Raw genomic sequence first — 27,362 nt, 5'->3', positions numbered from 1 at the left:
CAGTATCTTTAAATAAAAGTGATGCAGCAATGAACATTTGACATTACTCTAATTTATTCAATGAAAAATGAACAGATATGCCATGTCCATCTGTGGAAAAAGACAGTCTTGCCTTGAATGTAATAGCTGATGCTGCCCCCCTCAAGTCAGGTAACTGCCTAGTAGTCTCTGACATTGACTGGATGGAAGTTTCTATTTCTCCTCCATACAGAATTCTTTCAGCTGTGTGATGTCTGAGAGGTGTCTTGTGTGCACATCCCATTTCAAGTCCCCCCACAGTATCTTGATGAGATTCAGAACTCTCCATTTATTTCTTTCAAGCCATTCCTTGGTACATTTAGGGTTATTGTCACATTAAGCTTCAGTCTTCTGACAAATGACCCTCAAGCACCCTGTAGTATAATAAGAAATTCCTAGTGGATTTTATGATGGTGGGCTACCAAAGCCATGATGCAGCAAAGCAGCCACAAACCAGAACATTTCCACCACCATGCTTTACAGTTGGTATCATGTTCTTCTGGTCAAATAGTGTCTTTGGTTTTTTGCCAAACATGTCTTATGACTACTGCAGTCAAATAACTATCGTTGCCTCGTCTGTCCAGAGCACATTGTTCCAGAAGTCATGGTCTTTGGCTAGGTGTTCATGGGCAAACTTTAGTCTTGCCCTGATATTTGTTTCTGTACAGCAAAGATTTCCCCCTGACATACCTTCCATGTATAGTCATGGCCGAAATTATCGGCACCCCTGGAATTTTCCTTGAAAATGCACCATTTCTCCCAGAAAATTGTTGCAGTTACAAATGTTTTGGTATCCACACGTTTATTTCCTTTATGTGCATTGGAACAACACAAAGAAAAAGAGAAAAAAAGCCAAATCTGACATCACGTCACACAAAATTCAAAAACCGGGCTGGACAAAATTATTGGCACCCTCAACTTAATATTTGGTTGCACGCCCTTTGGAAAAAATAACTGAAATCAAGTGCTTCCTATAACCATCAACAAGCTTGTTACACCTCTCAACTGGTATTTTTCGACCACTCTTCTTTTGCAAACTGCTCAAGGTTTCTCAGATTTGAAGGGCACCTTCTCCCAACAGCAATTTTGAGATCTCTCCATAAGTGTTCAATCGGATTTAGATCCGGACTCATTGCTGGCCACTTCAGAACTCTCCAGCGCTTTGTCTTCAACCACTTCTGGGTGCTTTTAGAGGTATGTTTGGGGTCATTGTCCTGCTGGAACACCCATGACCTCTGATGCAGACCCAGCTTTCTGACACTGGGCCCTACATTGCGCCCCAATATCTTTAGGTAGTCTTCAGATTTCATGATGCCTTGCACACAGTCAAGGCATCTAGTGCCAGAGGTAGCAAAACATCCCCAAAACATCATAGAACCTCCACCATGTTTGACTGTAGGTACTGTGTTCTTTTCTTCGTAGGCCTCATTCCGTTTTCTGTAAACAGTAGAATGATGAGCTTTACTAAAAAGCTCTACCTTGGTCTCATCTGTCCACAAGACGTTCACCCAGAAGGATTTTGGTTTCCTCAAGTACATTTTGGCAAACTCCAGTCTGACTTTTTTATGTTTCTGTGTCAGCAGTGGGGTCCTCCTGGCTCTCCTGCCATAGCGTTTCATTTCGTTCAGATGTCGACGGATAGTTCGAGCTGACACTGTTGCACCCTGAGTCTGCAGAACAGCTTGAATATGTTCTGAAGTTGATTGGGGTTGTTTATCCACCATTCAGACTATCCTTCATTGCAGTCTTTTATCAATTTTTCTCTTCCGCCCACGTCCAGGGAGATTAGATACAGTGCCATGTGTTGTGAACTTCTTGATTATGTTGCGCACAGTGGACAAAGGAACATGAAGATCTCTCGAGATGGACTTGTAGCCTTGAGATTGTTGATATTTTTCCACAATTTTTGTTCTCAAGTCCTCAGACAATTCTCTGCTCTTCTTTCTGTTCTCCATGCTTAGTGTGGCACACTCAGACACACAACAGAAAGGTTGAGTCAACTTTTCTCCATTTTAACTGGCTTCAGGTGTGATTGCTATATTGCCAGCACCTGTTTCTTACCACAGGTGAGTTCAAACGAGCATCATATGCTTGAAATAAAACGATTTACCCACAATTTTGAAAGGGTGCCAATAATTTTGTCTGGCCTATTTTTGGAGCTCTGTGTGACATGATGTCAGATTTGGCTTTTTGTCTCTGTTTTTTTGTGTTGTTCCAATGCAAATAAAGGAAATAAACATGTATATACAAAAACATTTGTAATTGCAATAATTTTCTGGGAGAAATGGTGCATTTTCTGGGAAAATTCCAGAGGTGCTGATAATTTCGGCCATGACTGTAGATCTGAATGGTGTAACCTCCATCTAATAATGGTAGACTCGTGCCCTTTGATATCAACAGTGGCAAGAGTTACCTGGAGGTCCCATGTTTAAATTCTGGTCAGTAACTTGTCTTCTGTTCTCAGAAGATCGCTTGCAGTACCGATTTATTTGCTCAAATCCCAGAGACATGCAGAGGGCCGAGGGGAGGGGGGCAGGGTCCTCCTTGAGGTGTGTACCTTACCTCCATTTAGCTAGTGAATGAGAAATCTGCTTAACAGATTTAGATTGGGTTTTTTTTTTCTGTAATTTGCTTGAACATTGCGGTTGATTTTGAGACTTCTCTCATCACCCTAAGAATCATAGTTTGCTTGCAGGAGCGATTTTTCACGCTAATGTGAGACAGAGGCTGCAGGTTGAGGGGAGGGTAAAGCATGACGTCAGGAGTAGGGAGCGGGGCAGGGCCCTCCTCACTGTCCTGTTTCATTACTACATGGGCGAAGCTGCAGGAGATGGCTAGTAACAACATATGTCAGTGGGTTGGGCATGAGCTCATGGGTCGAAATTCCAGGTCGACAATAATGAAAGGAAAGGATAACTAACACAGACAACACTGTTCACTATTCTCTTTCTTCTTCTGATTCTTCTGTCTTTGGTTGGTGGGCTGAATATATAGGAAAACATCATGGAGCCTGCCCTTCAGAGCTGCATACAGACATGAAGAGGTCATTGGTGACAAGCGCCCCCTCTCACTCCGGGGTGGAATTGCTTACCTTGGCAGAGCCCTGAGAGTGCACAGGTGTGACGCATAACATTCTTAAACCCACTTTATCTTATTCCGGTTCACTGGCTGCCACAATTCAGCCCATAATAATGTTCTGTAAAGAACTTACAGCCACTGAGTAATTAATTGCAATGTAATAACTGTAAAAAACAGTATGTTATTGAATGAGCGGCACTATTAAATTTAGTACTCTGAAGACTTTCTCAGTGCCAAAGTGGTTTGTCAGTGGCTGAGACTCAAGTTGCTATTTGTATTTTACATCTCAGCCACTAGTGGGCCACACTGGCCAATTTTTAGTTTTCAAATACTATATGCCTATAGTGGTGAGGAGATCTATGCTTATAAAATGTTTTATGCTAAGTCTGCTGTGTCTGAATTACCTGTTTATAATGTGTTGGTAAATGAAGTATGTGAGTCAAAATTACATTGCTTGCCAAATCATCCAAAGAGTTATATAAACTTGTTTGATTTAACAGTATTGCCTGAGGATGATGCCATAATTGCCTGTCATACATGTCAGTTTTTGATGACATGGCTGTCTAAAGGTGATCTTTATGAAAACACTATTAAAAAATGAGGTCAAAGTTCAGAGCCCTTAAATATACAGCATACAGTATCATGACCTTCAGTTCCCATCTAACCCCACAGAGTTTGAGAGAATAAAAAAAATGAAGAAGTTATTAAAGCAGAACCCTTCAAGAAAAAAAAAAAGGTAGCAATGGCCCCCACTGGAGTGTCAATCAGAGACAGACAGAGAGACAGATGAGGTAAAGGCAACTTTTACATGACTGGAGTCCCATAAATCTCAGCTTTTGTGTAAAGTAGAAGTACCAGAAGACTCAAACCAGCTAGGTAGTCTAACAATGCACAGGTTACCCCGTACACATAAGTGTTTAAGACTGTGGTAATGATGTAGAAATTGTGAGAGAAAATCTGACTCTGAGATCAGTCTTAATTAGTAGATGTCACTTTGTGTATCTGTTGTGATCCTATTTCTCACATCTAAGAGAAACTTTTTTGTCAAAGTTCTGTGTAGTGAGAAATGTGAATAACAGGATAGTTATGGCTCATAGACATGATAGCCATAAATATGAGGGGATGTTGAAAACTAAGGTAACACACTTTGTACACACCTACGGTGGATTCCCAAAGTATTCAGACCCCTTCACTTTCTGCCACTTTATTGTGTTGTAGATTTCATTTTAAATGGATATATTTGCCATTTTTTGCCCATCAATCTACACTCATAATCTACAACCCATAATGACAAAGTGAAAACAAGTTTTCAGAAAGGTTTATAAATGTATTAAATATCAAAAACCAAACTCACTGATTCATATCAGTAATTCGGTACTTTGTAGAAGACCTTTTGGCGGCAGTTCCAACTTAAGTCTTTTTGGGTAAGTCTCTACAATCTTTGTCCACCCAGATTTGGGCAGTTTATCGCATTCTAACAGGCAGATCCTCTCAAGCTCCACAAGATTGGATGAGAAGCGTCTGTAAAAACTTCAGTTCCCTCCACAGATGTTCTTTGGAGTTTATGTCTGGGCCACTCAAGGACAAGTTAGAGAATTGTACCAAACCACTCCATCATTGTCTTGGCTGTATGCTTCAGGTCATTGTGCTGAAAGCTGAACCCTTGCCCAAGTCTGAAGTTGCATACCCTCTGGAGCAGGTTTTCTTTAAGGGCCTCTCTGTATTTGGATTCATTCATCCTTCCCCCAATTTTGATCATTTTTCCAGTCCCTACCAGTGAGAGGTCCCTGCACCTACATTGTAAGATGCTGCCACCACCATGCTTTACTGTAGGGATCGTATTAGGCACGTGGTGAGCACTGCTAGGTCTTCACCAGACATAGTGTTTGGAGTTCTGCCCAAGGAGTTCAGATTTTGTCTTATTGGACCAGAAAATCTTTATCTTCATGCTCTCAAAGTCCATGTGGGCTGTATGGCAGATGGCTGGGACCCTTGCCCAGCCGGGACACCTCAATGATGGAAGGACTGGGAGAGAGACAATACCTCCCCCGGGACATGAGAGGGCAGCCCCCCTGGATTGCTGTGGGGCCATGGGTTTGGAGTTTGTAAGCTCAACCCTGCTGGGGCCCATGGCCACCACCAGGGGGCACCCGAACAGTTGCTGAGCCCTGAACTGCAGCACTTCCACCACACTCGGCAGTGATGCCAGATAACCGAAGAGCACCTGGAGCAATTCTGGGTGCAGTATAAAAGAGGCCACCTCACTCTATTCAGGGAGCCAGAGTCAGGAGGTCAAGGACACCACTTGCTAGGAGAGGAGTGGAGGCGGCAGAAGAAAAAGAGAGAGAAACAAAGAGACTGAGCATTATAGTTGGTGACTTGTGCACGGTGTGCTGGAAAAGACAAAAAAGAAAATAAAACATTGTGCTTTTGGACTTGTGTGTCTCTGAGCCTGTTGGTGTTGGTGTTGACATCCACAGCTGTCATATGTCTTTTATTGAAGAGTGGCATCAGTCTAGACACTCTACAGTAAACATTTGATTGATGAAGTGTTGCTGAGATGATTGTCCTTCCAACGGGTTCTGTCATCTCACCAGAGGACTTCTGAAGGTGACCACTGGGTTCTTGGTCACCTTCCTGACCAAGATCCTTCTTCCTCTTTTACTCAGTTTGGCTGCATGGCCAGCTCTAAGGAGAGTCTTGGTGGTAATAAACGTCTTCCAGTTCACAATAATTGAGGACACTGTGCTCATGGGAACACTCAAAGCTTTACAAATGTTTTTATCCATTTGCCCTGATCTATGCTTCACCACCATTTTAGCACAGAGGTCTACAGAGAGTTCCTTGGACTTCATGGCTTGTTTTTTGTCCTGACATGCAGTGTGAAGTACAGGTACATGAATGCCTTTCTAAATGATGTCCAGTCAGTTCATTTCGGTGGACTCTTGTCAAGTTCTAGAAAAATCTCAAGATGAATTAAAGCAAACTGGATGCACCTGACCACAGTGTGGAGTGCCGTGGCAAAGGGTCTGAATACATACATACAACAACAACAACAACATTTATTTATATAGCACGTTTTCATACAAAAAGTAGCTCAAAGTGCTTTACATAGTGAAGAAAAGAAAAATAAAAGACAAAATAAGAAATTAAAATAAGACAACATTAGTTAACATAGAATAAGAGTAATGTCCGATGGCCAGGGGGAACAGAAAAAACAAAAAAAAACTCCAGGCAGATGGAGAAAAAAATAAAATCTGCAGGGGTTCCAGGCCACGAGACCACCCAGCCCCCTCTGGGCATTCTACCTAACAAAAATGAAATACAGTGATCCCTCGCTATATCGCGCTTCGCCTTTCGCGGCTTCACTCCATCGCGGATTTTATATGTAAGCATATTTAAATATATATCGCGGATTTTTCGCTGCTTCGCGGGTTTCTGCGGACAATAGGTCTTTTAATTTCTGGTACATGCTTCCTCAGTTGGTTTGCCCAGTTGATTTCTTACAAGGGACGCTATTGGCAGATGGCTGAGAAGCTATCCAGCTTACTTTCTCTCTCCCTCTCTCTCTCTCTCTCTCTCTTGCGCTGACGTAGGGGGGTGTGAGCAGGGGGGCTGTGTGCACCTGCTTCCTGAAGGACATGCTGCACGGAGCTTCGCATACTTAAAAGCTCAAAGGGCACGTATTGATTTTTTTTATCTGTCTCTCTATCTCTCTCTCTATCTCTCTCTCTCTCTCTCTGCTCCTGACAGAGGGGGTGTGAGCTGCCGCCTTCAACAGCTTTGTACCGGCGGTGCTTCGCATACTTAAAAGCCAAAAAGCTCTATTGATTTTTTTTTTGACTGCTTGCTTTGCACTCCTTTGAAAAGGAAGATATGTTTGCATTCTTTTAATTGTGAGACAGAACTGTCATCTCTGTCTTGTCATGGAGCACAGTTTAAACTTTTGAAAAAGAGACAAATGTTTGTTTGCAGTGTTTGAATAACGTTCCTGTCTCTCTACAACCTCCTGTGTTTCTGCGCAAATCTGTGACCCAAGCATAACAATATAAAAACAACCATATAAACATATGGTTTCTACTTCGCGGATTTTCCTATTTCGCGGGTGGCTCTGGAACGCAACCCCCGCGATGGAGGAGGGATTACTGTAGTCCTCTTTGTAATTAGGGTTCTCACGGAAGGACTTGATGATGATGGTCATGCAGACTTCTGGCTTTTAATCCATCAATGTTGGAACATCACGGTGCTTTGAGTAGATGGTGGTGGCGCAAGCCGCCACCACAAAGAAACCGGAAAAAGAAACAGAAGAGAGTAGGGGTTAGTACGGATTTTAGAGTCACCATGATTAGTTATTATAATGAATTGGATATACAAAGTATCAGGATTTAAATTACAGTGAAGTTATGAGAAGGCCATGTTAAAGTAATGTGTTTTTAGCAGTTTTTTAAAGTGCTCCACTGTATTAGCCTGGCAAATTCCTACTGGCAGGCTATTCCAGATTTTAGGTGCATAACAGCAGAAGGCCGCCTGCCTCACCACTTCTTTTAAGTTTTGCTCTTGGAATTCTAAGCAGACACTCATTTGAGGATCTGAGATTACGATTTGGAATATAAGGTGTCAGACATTCCGATATATAAGCCGGGGCGAGATTATTTAAGGCTTTATAAACCATAAGCAGAATTTTAAAGTCAATCCTGAATGACACAGATAACCAGTGTAGTGACATCAAAACTGGAGAAATATGCTCGGATTTTCTTTTCCTGGTTAGGATTCTAGCAGCTGCGTTCTGCACTCGTTGCAATCGATTTATGTCTTTTTTGGGTATTCCTGAGAGGATTGCGTTACAGTAATCTAGTCGACTGAAAACAAACACGTGAACTAATTTCTCAGCATCTTTCAGTGATATAAGAGGTCTAACTTTTGCTATGTTTCTTAAGTGAAAAAATGCTGTCCTAGTGATCTGACTAATATGCAATTTAAAATTCAGATTACAGTCAACAGTTACCCCTAAGCTTTTTACCTCCGTCTTGACTTTTAATCCTAATGCATCCAGTTTATTTCTAATAGCCTCATTGTATCCATTATTGCCAATCACTAAGATTTCAGTTTTCTCTTTATTTAGCTTGAGAAAGTTAGTATTCATGGGTGGCACGATGGTGCAGTGGTAGCGCTGCTGCCTCGCAGTTAGGAGACCCAAGTTCGCTTCCCAGATCCTCCCTGCGTGGAGTTTGCATGTTCTCCCCGTGTCTGCGTGGGTTTCCTCCCACAGTCCAAAGACATGCAGGTTAGGTGGATTGGTGATTCTAAATTGGCCCTAGTGTGTGCTTGGTGTGTGGGTGTGTTTGTGTGTGTCCTGCGGTGGGTTGGCACCCTGCCCGGGATTGGTTCCCTGCCTTGTGCCCTGTGTTGGCTGGGATTGGCTCCAGCAGACCCCCGTGACCCTGTGTTCGGATTCAGCGGGTTGGAAAATGGATGGATGGATGAAGTTAGTATTCATCCATTCTGAAATACAAGTCAGACATTGTGTTAGTGAATCAAGAGAATCGGGGTCATCATGTGCTATTGATAAATACAGCTGTATTTTCTCTACAGCTATAGAGAAATGAGAGATTTCAATTTTTAATAAATTTGCAAACCTTTCTGAAAACATGTTTTCACTGTGTCATTATGAGTTAATGGATGGGCAGGAATAGCACGTTTCTCCATTTAAAAAGAAATTTACAACACAAATAACGTATGCAGGAAGTAAAGGGCTCTTCATACTTTTTGAATCCACTGTATACACTTCTGTAAATAGCACAACTAGACACCCAGAGTTATTTGTGTATTTTTAAACAAAATATGCTGTTGTGTAAGCTTAGATATGTCAGTCAGTCAGTCATTTTCCAACCTGCTAGATCCTAACACAGGGTCACGGGGGTCTGCTGGAGCCAGCCCCAGCCAACACAGGGCGCAAAGGCAGGAACAAATCCCGGGCAGGGTGCCAGCCCACCACAGGCTTAGATATGCATATACCTTAAATCAATAAGGATATTTTATTCTCAGTATTTTGAAATAGGTTAAATGAACACCAGTGGAAGAGAAGCAGCATTAACTGCAGAGGTTTTACACCATGGAGACTGCAGTGTTTGTGTGTCACAAGTATAGCAGCTGGTTTGAATCAGAGCACCCCACCCATGCCAGCTGAGCTGTGCCTCCTAACCATATTGGGATAAGTTTCATAAAACCACAAAGGTTATTTTTGGAATAATACTTTCACAACAGCTGAATCAGAGAAATTCAATCAGTTCTTCTTATATACTGTAGATGAAGCCAACCACATAACCTAGCCGTTATTTTTCCTTCATCATAGACACTTGGCTGCTACAGGAGTTTCCTTGGTAAAGACAAGATCATCCTTGAATACGCCTGTAGATGATGGATCTGGAAGGACAGACTGTAAGTGTGTTTGCTTCGCATTTTATGATTTGTTTACTGTTTGGTAGCTTTTCAGTTTTGACCTCCACTTGGCCGGCCAAAGAAAGCTTATTGTTCTTTTCTGCTATAATACAAAATTCTGTTCACATCATTCAGTAACCCTCAAACGCACCTCACTTCGCACTACATCACTTCATATATTTTGCATAAAGGTTACAGTTCCAGTTGTGTGGTGGGAATGTAACACACTAAAGTGGCCAGGCCCAGGGCCTACATCATACACGAACAAATCGGATCCTGAAAGTTCCTGCAGCCTTGTATTTCTGGCAAATGACCTGTGATATACAAATCTTTGCAGTGATAATTAAAACATTTGGTGGCACTTGGGCAGGAGAAAAGGCCATAACCAATGTTTAAGGCTCTGATGTTTTTAACTATGTGCTCCTTTACTTGATTATAGGGCGACACACACATTACTAGGATTATATCCCAGTGTGACAGAGTAGATGTTTGTTTCTCCTCTCACTGCGGACAAGATGGTCAGAATGTGGCTGTCTCTTACCATCAGAAAACTAAGATGAGAGTGGTAAGATAGGCCCTGACTGCTACTAGTCAGTAGCTCCAGCCACAATCAGACAAACACACATAGATTTAACACTGGCACAGGACAGGAGTTTACAAGAGAATCCCAGGCCAGCAGGTGTGAAATGGAATAAACAGAAAAATAAAGAGGAACCCATCAAAAGTGGCCAAAAACTTGCAGCCAAGTGTATAGAGTTGTAGTCATACACTCCTACTCTGAAAAGCTCAGGTTTTTGAACCATTTTAGTTTTGAGCAGAACGTCTTTAACTGTTTCAGGGCTGATGTCGACTTTTGTCAAAAGGAGGAACTGACAATGGTAATTGACTGTAAACTGTGACAAAACCAACCGTTATGTTTTAGTTGGACTCTCGTTGCTAGAAGGAAAGTTAGCTTCATTGGTTTGACAGAGATTTCTTGTGCTCGTGTGAGTATTAAGGCACAAACAAGAGCAAAAATGGCACTGACATCTGGCGAGAGATCAAAGCGAATGGGTAAAGCAAAATGCTCTGTGGACGAAGTTTTGCCAATTATCTCGGAACTGGACTATGACTTGTCGGACTCCGATTCTGATACAAGTTGTAGCGCTGCCACATAAAGATGATATGTTTTGTGCTGTCGATCGGGTGTTGTGGGGAACATTTTTACAGCCAGAGATTGACAGCGGTGCCCCAGAGGTGGAACTTCCGGTTTTACTGTTTTTTTCGGGGAGTGATTTGCATACAGCGCGTCGTTTTAAAGAGAGAAGGAGAAGAGGAGGAAAAAAGTAAAAAAAAAAAAAAAAAAAAGAGCATCGGATAATTAAAAAACAGATCAGCTACTGCACTGGCCATGTAAGAAGTCTAGGAGCTCCTACAGTCCTCTCAGAAGGTGGAAGGTCTTCTTTTGAGCGGGGAATCAAACGTTCCGCTAATTCCTACGGACTCGGGTGATCTATTTCAAAGGACTTACTATACTGTATCATGGCGCAAGACTGAGTGTATGTCTTTCATGACGAAGAGGTGATTGTGCTTGTAGTCCTCAATTTTCAGGACTCCTCGTTTGCCTGCCGGCAGCTGCGGGGCAGAACAGTGGACAAATGTGGATCTATTTATCATCTCTGGAAGGGGAACTGAGGGAATGAATATTGTTATTGTGTATATATATATACCTGTATATGTATATATTTGTGGCGCTGCAATATAAGGGTTATTTAGGGTGGCGGGGGTGCATGTGTAAGGGATTGTATTTTTTTTGTTGTTTATTTGATGTAATGTGATGATAGATATTGACTATAGTTTTGGTGGGCTATAAATGCATTGGTATTAAGGGATTGTTTTGTGTAGAATAAAGGGTATACGGGAAATTTATTGGGGTGTGATATTGGCCTATCCTTTTATTATCTGCCGTCACCTAAGACAGATTAGTGGTAGCAATCGTCTCATGTTAGCGCTTGAGACGAATGGTTACAAAGTGATCGAAAATGATTGTGAGGTTCTAGCTTCAGCTGACTGGTCCCCAGTTAATCTTGGTGCTGAACAGGTTCATGTAGCTGATACGCCTATGGCAATGTTCACCAGGAGGACTGCCACTTAACAATGATAAGAGGTAGAAACCAGATTGCAATGCACTGTGACCGTGACCGCTGCTGCTGCTGCTCCAGCCACGCGAAGACAGCCTGGCAGCAAGCCTGCCGCACATTCTTGGCAAACTGGCAGCCGCAGCATGCAGCAACAGACGTTTTAGGCTGATTTCTGTGTGAAACCATTGTTTTTCAGAAACTATGTTTTTTGGAAAAAAATAGTCAGCCCTCAAAGAGTTAAATATCTCAAAGGCTTGGATAATATTAAAGTACCTGAATTAATTTGACAAAATAGCAAGCAACATACTCAAGATTGATAGTGCTAATTAAAGAAGAGTGCATTTAAGACTGAATTGGGGAAGCACTTCTTTACACAAAGAGTCATTGGAATCTGGAACAAATTAGTCATGGAGTCAAAACAGAAACCTTGACACCTTGGATAAGATATGAGACTAACTTAGCTATACACTAACCTAACAAGCTTTGACAACTGAACGGCCACCTCCTACTTCTCATACTTCCTGTGCTCTTTTTATGTTCTCCCATCAAAATGCAATTGAGAATAAATGTATAATTTATAATAATCTGAATAACTGGGATTGCATACAGTGAACAAATTAATGCCTTTAGCATTTCATCCTCAGGGCTTCTGCAGTCTGTTTCATTTCAGAAAAGAGGAATGAAAGTGAGAATGTAGAGAAAGAGCAAAGATGAGACAAGAGAACAAGACTAGGCACATTTGCAGTGCTTTACTGTCTTGTGAATGCCTTGATCATCATGACATGTCCAGAATTAACATAATTATAATTTGGCATTGAGTGCAATTATGTCTAACCAGCAGGCAGATAATTCTAATAAGTGACTAGATAGATAGATAGATAGATAGATAGATAGATAGATAGATAGATAGATAGATAGATAGATAGATAGATAGATAGATAGATAGATAGATAGATAGATAGATAGATAGATAGATAGATAGATAGATAGATAGATAGATAGATAGATTCTGCATCACTCAGTGGAGACAAGAACTTCATAACAAATTGGAATGCTATACACTTCAAAGCAGAACAGCACTTTGGTTCCATACCATGTCACAATAAAAGACCCCAAGGACAAATAGTTGCTGCTGCAATACAGACTTAGTGACCATAGACTGGCTACTGAAACTGATCATCATCATCAAACGTGGATATCCAGAAAGGAGAGAGAATGTGAGCAAACATCACTTTGTACTTCAGTACACCAAATACAATGCAGTCTAGGGACTCCAACATCACCAAACCATCAGAAACAGTCCCAGAGTTCCTAGCACTGGACAACAACAACAACAACAACAAAAAAGGAAATTCTTCAGGGAGGGTAGACTCAGAAAGCAGAGGGAGCAGCCAGGTACATTTTTTCAAAGCGGAGATGGGCACCCTTAGCTCGAAGAAGGCACTCAGAGTCTCAGGATAGGCAGCAGAATCAGTCTTTATTGTGCAATGCATATACAGACTCAGTTCAGGTGAATTGATCACCCATCGATAGGGCCATCTTAATTTTATTAGAGTACTTATCAAGAGCTTACCTCACTTAGCTCATTTGTCACCCTCATCTGACTCCCAGCATTCCATTGCCTTGCTCCTGCCTCTAATTTGCTCCACCAATATTTTCCAGCCTAATGAGTGTAGCATTCTGTTCTATCCATCATGCCCACTTGACAGGCCCTCTCTCTACATACCTGACCTTGACTTATGAAATATTGGTGGTTTCCAGCTTGCTAAGAAAAATAAAAAATATACAGGCACAGGCCTTTTTGTGATTTAACCCTTGCTTTACTAACATGCACTAAGATATAATGCTTATTTTCATAAATACTCATGATTCTCTTTGAATATATGCAAATCATCAACTTTCAGAATATACAGGGTGTCCCACTCGGGAGTACAACTTTAAAAATGCGAATTACTCTGCAACGCGTGCATGTATCATCATGCAACAAGGTTCAAAACATTCCTTATTTAATGAAGAATTGATTCTGTGTCATAAAGAAGCGGGCACCATAGCGGGCACCGCTATGGGGCAACAGGATGGGGCAACGTGCCATACCTCTCATGCCAGTATGGAAGAGATCCGATCTTTTTTTGGAGACAGGGTGATCTCGAAAGGTTTGTGGCCACCTCGATTGCCCGATTTAACTCCCCCAGATTTTTTTCTATGGGGATATTTAAAGGGCAAGGTTTATGCAAGCAAACCCAGGACCATCGAACAACTGAAAGCAAACATCGAGCGTGAAATTGTTTCCATCGACAGTGACATGTTGCAGAGGACATTCTCAAATATGGAGTGTTGCGTTACCTTGTGCGCGGACGTTGGGGGAGGACATTTTCAGCACCTTTTGTACACTGTAAAAAATGTTTTGTTGGATCAGCCTAAATAAATTACTTCACAAGGTAACAAGCAATTTAATTGATTTCTTAGAGAAAAGCCAAGCAAAATGACACCTTTTATTGGCTAACTAGAAAGATTACAATATGCAAGCTTTCGAGGCAACTGTTAACATTAAAATGTTAACATTACATCTTGCCTGAAGAAGGGGCCTGAGTTGCCTCGAAAGCTTGCATATTGTAATCTTTCTAGTTAGCCAATAAAAGGTGTCATTTTGCTTGGCTTTTCTCTATTAAAGCGCTATATAAATGTAATGAATTATTATTATTATTATTATTACATTCATAATGGCTAACACGGTACAGCACCCTAGTACTATTGATTTCTTACAAATTTTAAAAAGTATTTGAGTAAACTTAATTCATTTGAGTTTGTTTTAACCTTTTCAAAAATTTGAATAAAAGCAAAAAATGTATTTAGCTCAAACTAAATTTCTTTAAAAACTCAAATGAACTGCGGTGGGCTGGCACCCTGCCCGGGGTTTGTTTCCTGCCTTGTGCCCTGTGTTGGCTGGGATTGGCTCCAGCAGACCCCTGTCACCCTGTAGTTAGGATATAGCGGGTTGCATAATGGATGGATGAACTCAAATTAAAATTTTGTCCATTATTGCATTCACTGTAATGCCAACTTAAATTCTATATATATATATTCACAAACTCGAGGCAGAGTCATATAAAGGTTTGGGGCAGCCACCCATATAATTTGGTTTCCTGGCTGCAAAATTGCTTTTCAAAATAATACAGCACTGATGTGCACAAAACGAGTCCAAACAGAACTGAGGGAATAGAGAAAAGGTGGAGGCTTTTAAAGGGGGAGACAGGAAGTGAAGCCAAAGGGGTCGGGCTCATGTAGGTCTTCTGCCATTGGTGCGAGCCCGGACGTGACATCACAGGGGTTGGAGCTGGCAAGGTCTCCAAAGCTATTTTTTTGCTTTAGACTAAATAGAAGAAGTTACATTAAGCGCCAGCAAGGTTTTTCAATTTGAAGTAAAGCAAAAAATTACGTTAGGTGAACAAACATGTTAATATAGTTCATTACAACTACTAAAATTACCTTAAATCAAAAAGAGCCCTTTTCTCTTTTTAGAGTGTAATGTGGACTTGTTTTCCACTAAATACAGGTATGTTCAGTTCTTACAGCTCGCCTTTAAGTTCACGCGTTCGCGAGTAATTCGCATTTTTAAAGTTGTACTCCCGAGTGGGACACCGTGTACTTTTCTATCGTTTCTGCCTACAATAGACTGAAAGAAAGAACCAAAATGGGCCCAAAATAACATGGATATGAATATTTGTATTTAAGTTTTCAGATATACAGTTTTCATATATTACTGTTTAGGGATTCTAGTGAATATGTATATATCATAGCTTTCTTTAAATGTCATTATTGAATTATTGTTCTCCTTTGCCCATTTCTTTATATTTATATCCTCATGTTTGCTATCACTGAAACTGTTTTTCCTCTGGCAAAATATGCTGATTCTTGTAATACCAATAAAGCGACTCTGAGTCTTTGAGTCTGGATGGATATCTTAGGTGAATACCCAACCGACTTTGTCTGCTAGTGCCGTTATTGGCAGCATAGTAGAATGCATTCAGTATGCATGACTCTATTTGGAATGTAACCTGTTGCTGCTAAGTTATGACAGATGTGTTCTGAGATTTTTCAGGTTAGGAAGACAGACGTTTTTAGATAAGGTTGTTATACTCATTAATCAGAGAAAAGTGTTTCACTGTACTCTGTTACATGACAATAATAACCCTATAAATCTGTAGACAGATCACATTTTCTTCCACATTGTGCGCAAATCTCCTTTCACTATTTATTCTCCACATCTTTACATTGCACTTGCCATAAATCCAGATCTGTTACGTGTAGTAATTTTTATCTGTGTACTGATTATATTGTGTTTATCTCATATCATATAAAGTGATACTTCCTCAGAGCTGACAGTGTCTGTCCTTTGGAATGTTCGCTCATAATGCACTGAAAGTTCAGAGTGCAAAAACCTGTGGAGCTCCTTATCCACTCATGACATCGCTAGTTGCTTTAAAATTGTTTAAATATTAATCAAACAGTATCTCACTGTATTTTTGCATGGTATATGTGAAAAAAAAATTGCTAAATGGTTCCATGACTAGACAGTTACTTATTTCCTTAATGCACTAGGATGGTGCTATATTCATTAAAGTTATCTTATCTACTGCTAATTTTTAATGCTCAGTTGGACATTGATCATCGTTTCTTTCATTTTCTAAGGGACAAGCATGAAAGGAGGACTGCTTTAAAGTCATGTCTGGCAGATTGACGATCCTCTTGCTTCTTTTGTATTGGAACCATGGCGCCCTTGCTTTATCAGGTAAGTCTCCTACTGTTATATTGCAGGTCTTCAAACAAAAAATAAATTGTAGCTTGGTTCCACTCAATCCACAGAATATCAGGTAGAATCGCCTCTTTGTGGTAATCACCACATGGTGGCTGAGCAAACATCTGCCTTTCACCTATAGCTGTCAGATTAGGCTTTGACTTCCCTGATAGGATAAAGAATTTAGAGAAATGAAGGTCTGGACCTTGAAACGTTATTGTCACTCCTGTCAGTGATGGAATGATACTTTTTGAACACTGGCTGGCTGTGACTTGCTTTGATGTGTCTTGTCATATTTCTTGTTCTTAGTTGAACTAGCCTCATAATGCATTGTTTAGAAAAACACTTAAATCCTACAGAGCATCAACAAACACAATGTTTAGTTTTATGTTTATTGCTTACTGCTATCCAAGAGACAAGCTTCTTGTTCTGGTTCAGAATTACTCACGAAAATTAGATTCAATCTAAAGTAATATCCAGCATGAATGGATATTCAGGATCTGGTACAAGGAGACTTGGAGGGGAATCTGAAAAGCAACAGCACAAGTCAAGAGATCCAAGACTGGCCAAGGACTGCAACTGAGGTGATGCTGAAGACACCTGAAGTGTTGTTGCATCTGCCTGCAATCTGTATAGAAGCTGGAAGTTCATTTAGCGAGACGTCATCAATGCCTGGTCATCCATTGCAGCTGTACTTTGCTTGCATTTTAGGATCTGCGTCTCTTGCGTTAAGTGGTTTTTAGAACAAGCAAATGGCTCAAATCCACAGCTGTCTGTTTTCCTACAAGTTTTTTTCTTTCCATTTATTTTTATGACTCATGGTTTTGTTCCATGAATGGTTATGAAGAACATTAATGGCTTATGCTCTGAAAGCTAGCATTCATTAAAGCTCTATGAAAGGTTTAGAGTTGAATTTGACACTGCAATGTCTTTCTCCAAGCAACATGCATAAATAAATAAATAAAGAGACAAATAAGATGTTGGGTTATATTGTAAAGACTGTTCAACATAAACCAAAGGATGCAATGCTCTAGTGAGACTGGGTCTGAGCCAAGTGTGAACTTCAGGTCACCATAAAATTAAAAAGTCACAGCAGCTCTAGAAGGTGAACAACCACATGCATCCCCATAATAAAGGTCATGTCCTCCTAAGACTAAGACATCTTTAGTTCCCAGGAAAAAGGCTGCATGGGGATCTAATCCAGATCTTCAATATTCTCAAAGATACCTAATGGGGAAATTAAGAGAAGTCACATTTAAGACATAATTCAGGACGTACTTATCCATACAGAGAGTCACTGGATGTACACATCATGTAGTGGGACTGTAAACCTTGACAACTTCTCAAAAGAATCTAAGTAAGATATTGGGACCACTTAGCTATTATCTAACGAAATGAACCTCATAGAGTAAGAAAAATGTTACCTTCATAATGGGGGTCTTGAAGGGCAAACAATGAACTTGAGCTTGTGAACTTATACTTCATGAAGGGCTATAAAACATCTGTCTCATTTTAGGCTACTTCTGGCACATAAGTGACCTGCATCTGGAACCAGAATACAAGCTTTCAAATGATCTGTACACCATCTGCCCCTCCAGCGGATCGAGCCCAGCACTCAACGCTGGTCCTTATGGTGATTACCATTGTGATTCTCCTTGGGCCCTGATTGAGTCCTCCCTTAAAACTATGAAACAAATTTTTCCAACTCCAGACTTCATCTTCTGGACTGGGTATGTAGCATGGAGTGTAAAGAGTGCAACCTCATCCACAGTGTACATGATTTTGGATCATTTGGGAAGAACCTCTTTTTATTTTAAGGTTGTCACTTTAACAGTGCTTGTTGTGTTTTAATGAACTCAGAATTGTTTGTTCTTGAGGCAGATAGTTAGCCCAACATTCTGGTCATTGTCTGTGTGGAGTTTGCATGTGCTCCCCATGTGTACGTAGGCTTTTTTCAAGGTATTGCAGTTTTACTCAAAGATGTGCACCTTAGCGTAACTGATGAGTGAAAATGTCTCCTCTGTTGGTGTGTGCATAAGTGTGTCTTGTGATGGACATTCACTCAGTGCAGGGTTGGTTCCTTTTTACTGATCTTTTGGTGGTTACTAATTATTTTGCAATTTTATACTATTTTACTATTATATGTGTTAGTTTTAGAAGTTATCTGCCCTGTCTCCTTCATGTGGAGCCCAGGCAGATGCGTCATTAGGGCCACCTAATAGAACAGCTGAGGAACTACACTCAAATCACAGTACAGAAACCGCTTTGGCTAAAGTAGTTATTGGTTTACAACCGTTGGGAATTTTATTGTAAATAATGTGGCTAGAAGATTAAAAGAGCTAAACAGAGGGAGAAACAAGCTCAGAGTGAAGGATATACAGAGGTTAAAACCAATAAAGATGATAAGATCTGCAAACTAAGTAGTTTTGAGGCAAAAAAAGAATCAAAGTCAAAATTCTGAGCAGAATTCGGCAACCAAAGTAACCAAGAAAAAATACCTAACCAAACGTAAACTTGAGCACACGCAGCAAAAATATTGTTATGACTGCAAAGCACTTAATATTTGAGAGTGACTAGGAGAGAGAAGCATAAAAAATCAGGCAATGAGTCAAACCAAAACAAAAGACTAACTCAGAGTCAAAAAGTGATAGCAAAGAGATTCAACATACACAAAGTATTTTCTGTAGCACGATTCAAAAAGGGTTTTATCTGCAGCTCCAGTAGAGCAAGATCATCCTGGAAGATCTTTTATGTCATCACAAGGATCATAACCTTCAAGGACATGCCCATGACAACTAGGGTGCCCTAACGATGGGGACTCAGAATGACGCTGAATATGCGAGACCATAAATAAAGTTCAAAATGGCCCCAAAATAATACGCAATTCCAAACATCTAAAAATATATCTGAAAAAATACCATAAGTACGAATACCCCAAATAGAATTTTTTTTTGAAAAGCCCAAAATTGGATATACAGTCGACCCTTGATATACGACCGGCCTGACATGCGAACAACTTGATTTACGACCAACATCTTGCGTTACAACCCGAATGCGGTCACGTGTATCCGCTTGCGCGATTGTAAATAAACAGCTGAGAGCGTTTGTAAGTGTCAGTCGGAGCCCAGATACATGTGTTTGTGGACGTAATTTCGGTCAGTGCAGTGATTTATATATTTTTTTTCGATAATTGCTAAGGAAGGAAGAGAAGGTAACGAAGGTAAAGAAAGCGATCACAATCGTAACGAAGAAGGAAATTGTGTGAAAATATGAGAGTGGCGTTCGTGTGACCGATCTCGCTAATATGTACAGCATGTCGAATTCCACCATCTCGACAATTTTACAAAGAAAAGATTTGTATAAGGAGGCTCCTTCCAAACAATAACCACCTTCCATTTCATTCTCCTCCTCCTCCCTTCCTGCAGCCCAAAGATGTCAAATTAAATGGTGAGTACAGTATGAAATTGTTGTTTCTGGTAGGCCATGCACTTTTTATAACTTTTTGGTTAGTACATTAGAAAAATTATTGGTGTTTTGGTAAATTATGCACATTATACAACCCTTTTTTATTATGAAAAGGTTAAGTAAGTGTTGCAGTGGGAGGTTCGGAACGCATTACGGGTATTTCCATTATTTCTTATGGGAAAAACAGTCTTGACTTACAACCAACTTGAGTTACAACCAACCCTCGCGAACGAATTGAGTTCATAAGTCAAGGGTCCACTGTATGCTGGTAGTGATGTCACACATCACAAGGTCAGAGTCATATGAGCAAAAACAGTCAATCAAGCCACAAAATAGATGGCCGCTAAAATGGAATATGACTTCAATAAATGGCGACAGCATGATGACTCCATCATAAACAAAAAAAAAAAAACAAACACAAATCAATGCATGAAACTGATAAAAAGAACATGAAAAATAAAAAGATTCGCAACAACAGCTTACTGCTGATAGAACTTACACTATTATAAAGTATGGTATGTTTATTTTTTTTTATCCTTTATTATTAGGAACCTGTATTACTGAGAGTTTCCATCTGGGTTTTTTGAGACATGGAATCTATTTGTACACTAATTCCTTGCTACAATGTTCATTTTAGGGTTTTGTAATTTATTTTAGACCATTTCTGATGCCATTTTGCTTGTGATGGGCTACATCGTTTCCATGTAATCACTGGTAGAACAGAACAGCCTTGTTATTGGGGGTGTAAGTCAGGAGCGTCGTGATCCTGACGCTAACAACGTGACGGATTCAAATATTAAATTAATTCAATTAAAAAACCTCATTGGTGCTTCTTACTGTGAAGATTTTGTCATTTTGATCTTCTAATATTCAACCTTTTGCCATACCTTTTTGACTTCTATCTTTGCTTCTCGATTTAGCTTTGTTAAAGCATCTCATGATATTCCGGTGTGGAACATGGCCCGGACACAGACAGACGGACATCGTTGATTCACCCACAACACGTTTATTTACATACTCCATATTTACAAAAGTGCAGCACACAACCCCTAAACTCCCCCAAAGTCCAGGCCTCACAATGCCTTTTGCCTGTCTTCTTCAGGCCGCCTCCTTTCCTCTCCTCCAAGACCTCCAGCCCCCGAATGGAGGGAGGCGGCCCCTTTTATCCCAACCCGGACGTGCTCCAGGTGCCTCCTGACTATCTTCTGCCAGCACTCCCCAGTGTGGCGGAAGTGCCGGCTGCGCACCTGGAAGCACTCCGGGTGTTCCTGGTCTTCTTCCCCCCAGCACTTCCAGGTGTGGCGGAAGTGCTGAGGGCCAGGGCTCCAAAGGCATTGGGGTGCCCCCTGGCGGTGACCACGGGCCCCTATAGGGTTGAGCTTCCAAGCTCAGTTCCCATGGTCCCCAAAGCCACCAGGGCGGTCGCCCCCACGTGGTCTGGGGGAGGTGTAAGCCCTCCTCCAGTCCTTCGGAGCGTCCCGGCTGGGTACCATCCCCAGCCACCTGTGACACCGGGTTTTGGCTTTTGTTTTTATTTTGACTATATCTGTCTCCACGTCTGTCTCACTATTCTCTCTGCTGTCTTGTATGCATAACAAACACATTGGTTGTTGTTTTATTACATCAGAATGTGCCATTAGAAACCAAAGATCAGTGCATTTTCATTTAGCGGTCTTTCTGATATTGCCTGGTTTTGTATACGTTACCTTGTGTGCCACAGGGACTGAGTCTTAGAACGCTGCTACCCTGAGTCTACTCTACATGCTCAAATTATTTTGAATCACACAGTGAACTATCACAGTTATGCAGAAGACAAGCAGCTTTACTTATGTATTGCAGTAAATGACCCTGATGCTCTATGCCCTCTGATCCGGTATCATGCTAGCATTACAGAATAGATGAGTATTAATTGGAAATGTTAGTGATTGGCAGCAATTCAAAAATAAGGGTATACGAAAAAACAGACTTGGAACCTCGGGCTTTACAAATTAAACCAGAAGTAAAGAATTTAGGCATTATTACAGACTCAGCCTAAATTTCAAATCACATGTTAAGCATATTATTAAAATGGCATTCTTTAACTTAAGAAACACTACAAGAGTTAGATGTCTTATTAGATGCTGACAGATTAATATACACTTTTGTCTTTAGCCCACTAGAATGCGGTAAGGTACCCCTATGAAAACTACCCAAGAAAGACATAAATCAGCAGCAACTAGTTCAAGGTGCAACAACAAGAATCTTAACCAGAAAAAGATAATCTGCACAGGTTACATCAGTCCTAGTATTATTTCTCTGGTTGGCTGTGTCTTTCAGAGATTTTAAAGTGTTCTTGCTTTTTTGTATATATTGGAGTGTCTGTGATCTTCACGGAGTCAATGGAGGCTCTGATTGGGGCGCTCAAGAGACTGAGTGAGGAGTCTGAGTGTCTGGGCTTGCGAGTGACCTGATAAAAACCAAGATGCAGGCCTTGGTTGACCTCTTGGGCACAGCCATCAGCAGTGTGTTTGTTTGCAGAGAGAGTGTTGACCTCATTGAGAGGTTTACTTACCTTGGCAGTGACATTCATATCTCTGGTGACGCTTCCTATGAAGTCAGTCGACAGATTGGGAGAACATGGGGGTAGGGGGTCATGAGGTCGCTAGAAAGGGGTGTGTGATGCTTCTGATATCATTACAAAAGGACAAAGGTCCAAGTCTTTAGAGTCCTGGTGCTTCCTGTCTTGCTATATGGTTATGAGACATGGACACTATCCAGTGACCTGAGACGAAGACTGGACTCCGCTGGTACTGTGTCTCTTCGGAGAATACTTGGGTACCGTTGGTTTGACTTTATGTTGCTCATGGAGTCCCGAATGAGGCACATTACCTGCATTGTGAGGGAGCGTCCGTTACGGCGCTACGGCCATGTGGCGCATTTCCCCGAGGGTGATCCGGCTCGTAAGATCCTCATTGTTGAGGACCCAACTGGCTGGACCAGGCCAAGGGGTCACCCACGTAACACTTGGCTGCGACAGATAGAGGGTCATTTCCAGAGGGTGGGACTGGACCGCGTGTCTGCCTGGGGGGTTGCAAACCGGGATCCCGACTTGTTTCGTCGTGTAGTGGGTGCGGCAACACACTGCACCAGTTCATGCTCCCCAACTTGACTTCACTTAACTTGAATCACTATATTCTGTCGCAGTTGACGCCCCTATCAACCTCTTGAACCCTCAGGTACCACTCCAAACACTGGGTAAAAATCCAATTATTATTTATTTTATAATAATGTGCACAAAGCACCCTCCACTCCACACTACTCGTACAATCAATAATCAATACACTATAGTAACCAATCCTCCTCTCCCAGACGCGTTGCCACCCTTCCACCCAGCTCAGCTCGACGTCTGGGATTTCCCATAGTCCTGTTATAGTCCTTGACCTGGAAGTGTTTTGCCCTCTCTGTCCACGTGACTAGGAACACTTCCAGGTCATATAAAAACTCCACTTCTTCACCCTGGAAGCACGTCGTTCCTTCCGGTCATGTGTTTATGACGCACTTCCGGGTTATAGGGCACGTAGCACTCTGTGAGCCTCCCTGCAGCGACTCCTGGCGGCCCCGACATTATCCAGCAGGGCTGTGTATTAAAATTCCATAGTCCATGATGCCCTGCTGGAACTCGGGGCATCCCTATGTTGCAGGTAGGGCTCCATCCGGCGGCTTGGAGGTGTTGGCCGGAATAAATGGCCAGCAATCCCTCACAATTCTTACATCATTATCTTAGATCCTGTAACACTGGTATGCTGTACATTCACATAGCCAAGCATACAAGAACTGGAGAGGTGGCCTTTTGCAACAAAAATTGAATGCTTCACCACAGAGATAAATAATGGTAATGCTATGGAATTAAAAAAAATTTAAAAAGCTCCCAAAAACCTACTTCTTTATCCTTCCTTAATGTCACCAGTAGTAGATTATATAAGGAGGAGGAGGTTAGGAGCACATGCTGATACAGCGCATTGCCGCACCCACCACATGACAAACCAACTCAGGACCCCAGCTTAGGACCCACCATGCAATGGATGACACCTCAGCACCACACTAGTTCAGATGTAACCAGTGTGAGTTTTTTTATGGTGGGCACAGCAATATTCCGTTCTTAGATAGCGCATTTCACCATCAATCAGTACTGTTCTCAGTTTTCTCTTTCTGCAGTGTCATCCTGTGCCGCTGCCTGGATGCTCTTAACTGTTGATGGGACGCACGGTGGCGCAGTGGGTAGCGCTGCTGCCTCGCAGTTGGGAGATCTGGGGACCTGGGGTCGCTTCCCGGGTCCTCCCTGTGTGGAGTTAGCATGTTCTCCCCGTGTCTGCGTGGGTTTCCTCCGGGCACTCCGGTTTCCTCCCACAGTCCAAAGACATGCAGGTTAGGTGGGTTGGCGATTCTAAATTGGCCCTAGTGTGTGCTTGGTGTGTGGGTGTGTTTGTGTGTGTCCTGCGGTGGGTTGGCACCCTGCCTGGGATTGTTTCCTACCTTGTGCCCTGTGTTGGCTGGGATTGGCTCCAGCAGACCCCCGTGACCCTGTGTTTGGATTCAGCAGGTTGGAAAATGGATGGATGGATGGATGGGACCAGTTACATCAACTCTTGTTGTGTGATGCATCATAATAATAGTGACTTTTTCACATTTCTGTTTTGTAGAATACACAGTTGGCCAGTTATTTGGCCTCAGAGCCCCTTGGGTTTTATTTTCTGGCCAATATCCCTGGAGTTTGTGTTTTCCACTCCTCCTTTGCTGTTTGCCCATAGCATTGTGACTAACTATTAAAAACTTAAGAACTGCATATCATTAATAGTAATTTATGTTTAGTTCTGTTAGAAAGCCTTGCATATTTATTTTACTGTTTTATTTATTTGTATTGTTTATTTATTTCCTTTGTAATTGTAATTTTTTTTCTTAACTTATTGTACAGCACTTAAGCTACACTTTTAGTATGGAAATGTGCTATAGAAATAGATGTTGTTCTTGAATAAATGGATTAGGTGATGGATGGATGGATGGATTAGAATTGATTGTTAGCCATTATAACACATGTTCCTTATTTTTCGTATGCACATTATTCTAGGGCGGCACAGTGGCACAGTGGTAGCGCTGCTGCCTCGCAGTTAGGAGACCCGGGTTCGCTTCCCGGATCCTCCCTGCGTGGAGTTTGCATGTCCTCCCCGTCCAAAGACATTGAGGTTAGGTGGATTGGCGATTCTAAATTGTCCCTAGTGTGTGCTTGGTGTGTGGGTGTGTTTGTGTGTGTCCTGTGGTGGGTTGGCACCCTGCCCAGGATTGGTTCGTGCCTTGTGCCCTGTGTTGGCTGGGATTGGCTCCAGCAGACCCCTGTGATCGGATTCAGTGGGTTGGAAAATGGATGGATGGATGGACATTATTCTAAATAAATGTGATTTAACTTTATTTTTTGCTTCCTAGGGATGACACTCCACATGTGGCAAATAGCAAACTGGGATCTGAAAAAGTTTTGGCTATCATACGAAACCTGACCACCATAATCAAGAACACTTTTCCAGGTATCTGATGATGTTTTCTTACATGCTACAAGCCTACACAATGGAAAATATGATTTCCCCAAGACGTGTGTGACTGATGTCTCCTTGCTCTACTGCTCTTTGTAGTTACTCAACCTAGATTTGTTGAAAATTTTTCATTTTTGTTCATAGTAAAAAAAAAAAATCACTCAGCTCACCTTGGGGTCATATCAAACAGCATCATTCTGATCCCTGTTAGATCTGCATTATCCAATAGGGGGTAGGAGCATATGCTGCCACCATCAGGGGAAAGGCAAGAACCATCTTTGTAGAGGAGGCCAGTCAATCAGTGCACATTTATTCCTGCTGTGTCATATCAGTCTTATATTAGTCTGGCCTGTATGTCTTTGGGATGTGGGAGAACACCCAGAGGAAAAGCCAGGCAGATGTGGAGAGAACGTGCAAACTCTGTTGGGATTCAAAGAACTCTAGAGACATGCAAGTGTGATGCCCTGGGTTGCCTTCAGCCTGGACATCTTCTGTTTCCCAAGACAGAGATAGTCCTGTACCGAGATAGACAAGTACAATGAGGGCACAAACAACTAGATTGGTACAAACTGCTCTGTGCAGTTTATTCACAGTAATCCATGGTAAAAACACTGCTTCTTTCTTTGGAAGTTAAAATCCCAAAATAAGTAAGGCTGATAAACAGGTTGAATAGGTTAAAATCAGGAAGTACTAACCACTATACCACCCATGCTCGTAATCTGATCTGTCTTATTCAGATCACAATACATAACTCAAACCCACTGTAATTCAATTTTCATGGAGGAACCTATCCAGGCAGGATCTGGGATAATCAGGGAAACAACCCTGAACAGAGCCCCAGTTGATTGCAGGGCCCACTCATAATGTGAGCGATTAACCTAATCTTCATGTCTTTGGGTCACAGACAGCAACCAGGCCTAGGATTTGAACCCAGGAAATTGTAGCCATGATGCAGCATCCCAAATAACCATAAGGGCACAATGAAATTCAGCAGTGCAGCCATTGAATTCTAATCACCCCAAAGAGATGGCCATAGCCAGTTGCTGGGCGGGTTAACCTTTTTGTTAATTGAAAATGATTTTTAGTCATATATTGTAGCATGATTGTCAGCTTCATTGTGGAATGCCTTACAAGTATGAAAACTGGCGCAAAAGCAGGTGAAATAGTCCAGGCTGCTAGGAATAGGGTCTACTGATCTAATGTCAGTATATATCAGTGCTCGAAACTCCAAGGATGACTACGCTCTTTTAAGAAATTGGACCTAAACAGAGCGTGTCAGCAGTTATGTGTATCCACTTCAGTCACTGTGTTGGCCTTCTCCAAGTCTAAACCCTATGGAGAGAAATATTTTTCGATGGTAGCGGATGTCCCAGTAGAGTTGTGGTTGGCCTGACTTATTCACAATAAATTAACAAACTAAATTAAGGATGCATTTCTAATCAAATTTATAAACAAACTTGAGCTGAATGTGTTTTACATTAGACATTTTCTAAGCCTAAGGTGAAGTAGTCTACTCAGGGACACATAGTAATTCAGATGTACATTTTAAAAGAAAAACAGAGACAAGATGAAGGGTTGACAGTCCTGGTGGTAAAAACCTGTTTATGTATTCTTTGGTTAGTAGTTATGGAGTTGGACTCCATTTCCTATAGGAATGTTCTTCGTTCCATAGGAAAGGGAGAGGCATTGTCCTTCTTTATGCATGGAGATCTTCCAGTCCATTCTCCTCACAGTACCAAAGCAGCTTTGCTGATGTCTGGTGGTCCCATTTTTTTTTTCTCTCCTAATCTTCTGTCCTGTGTTTGGGCTAGGTTTACCTAACATTACGTTTATACAAAAAGCTGTGGTTAAGGTAAGGGTTTGGGTGGGGGCAGGTGTTAGTGAATA

At 41.6% G+C, this 27,362-nt stretch overlaps 1 protein-coding gene across 1 annotated transcript in view; it reads left to right on the top strand.

The window, feature by feature from the left end:
• Nucleotides 1–9,386: 9,386 nt before the first annotated feature.
• smpdl3b (sphingomyelin phosphodiesterase acid like 3B) overlaps nt 9,387–27,362 on the top strand; it is a 40,778-nt gene continuing 22,802 nt past the window's right edge. Inside the window, exons 1-4 of the mRNA XM_028819540.2 lie at nt 9,387–9,534; nt 16,344–16,443; nt 17,966–18,179; nt 25,372–25,469. Coding sequence (XP_028675373.2) covers nt 16,377–16,443; nt 17,966–18,179; nt 25,372–25,469 — 379 coding nt within the window. The 5' untranslated portion in view covers nt 9,387–9,534; nt 16,344–16,376. The remainder of the gene's footprint in view (nt 9,535–16,343; nt 16,444–17,965; nt 18,180–25,371; nt 25,470–27,362) is intronic.

The sequence above is a fragment of the Erpetoichthys calabaricus genome, chromosome 14 (genome assembly GCF_900747795.2).
Source record: "Erpetoichthys calabaricus chromosome 14, fErpCal1.3, whole genome shotgun sequence".
NCBI lineage: Eukaryota > Metazoa > Chordata > Cladistia > Polypteriformes > Polypteridae > Erpetoichthys > Erpetoichthys calabaricus.
Note: the sequence above shows the minus strand (reverse complement) of the source record. Positions and strands in the feature narration are given on the sequence as shown.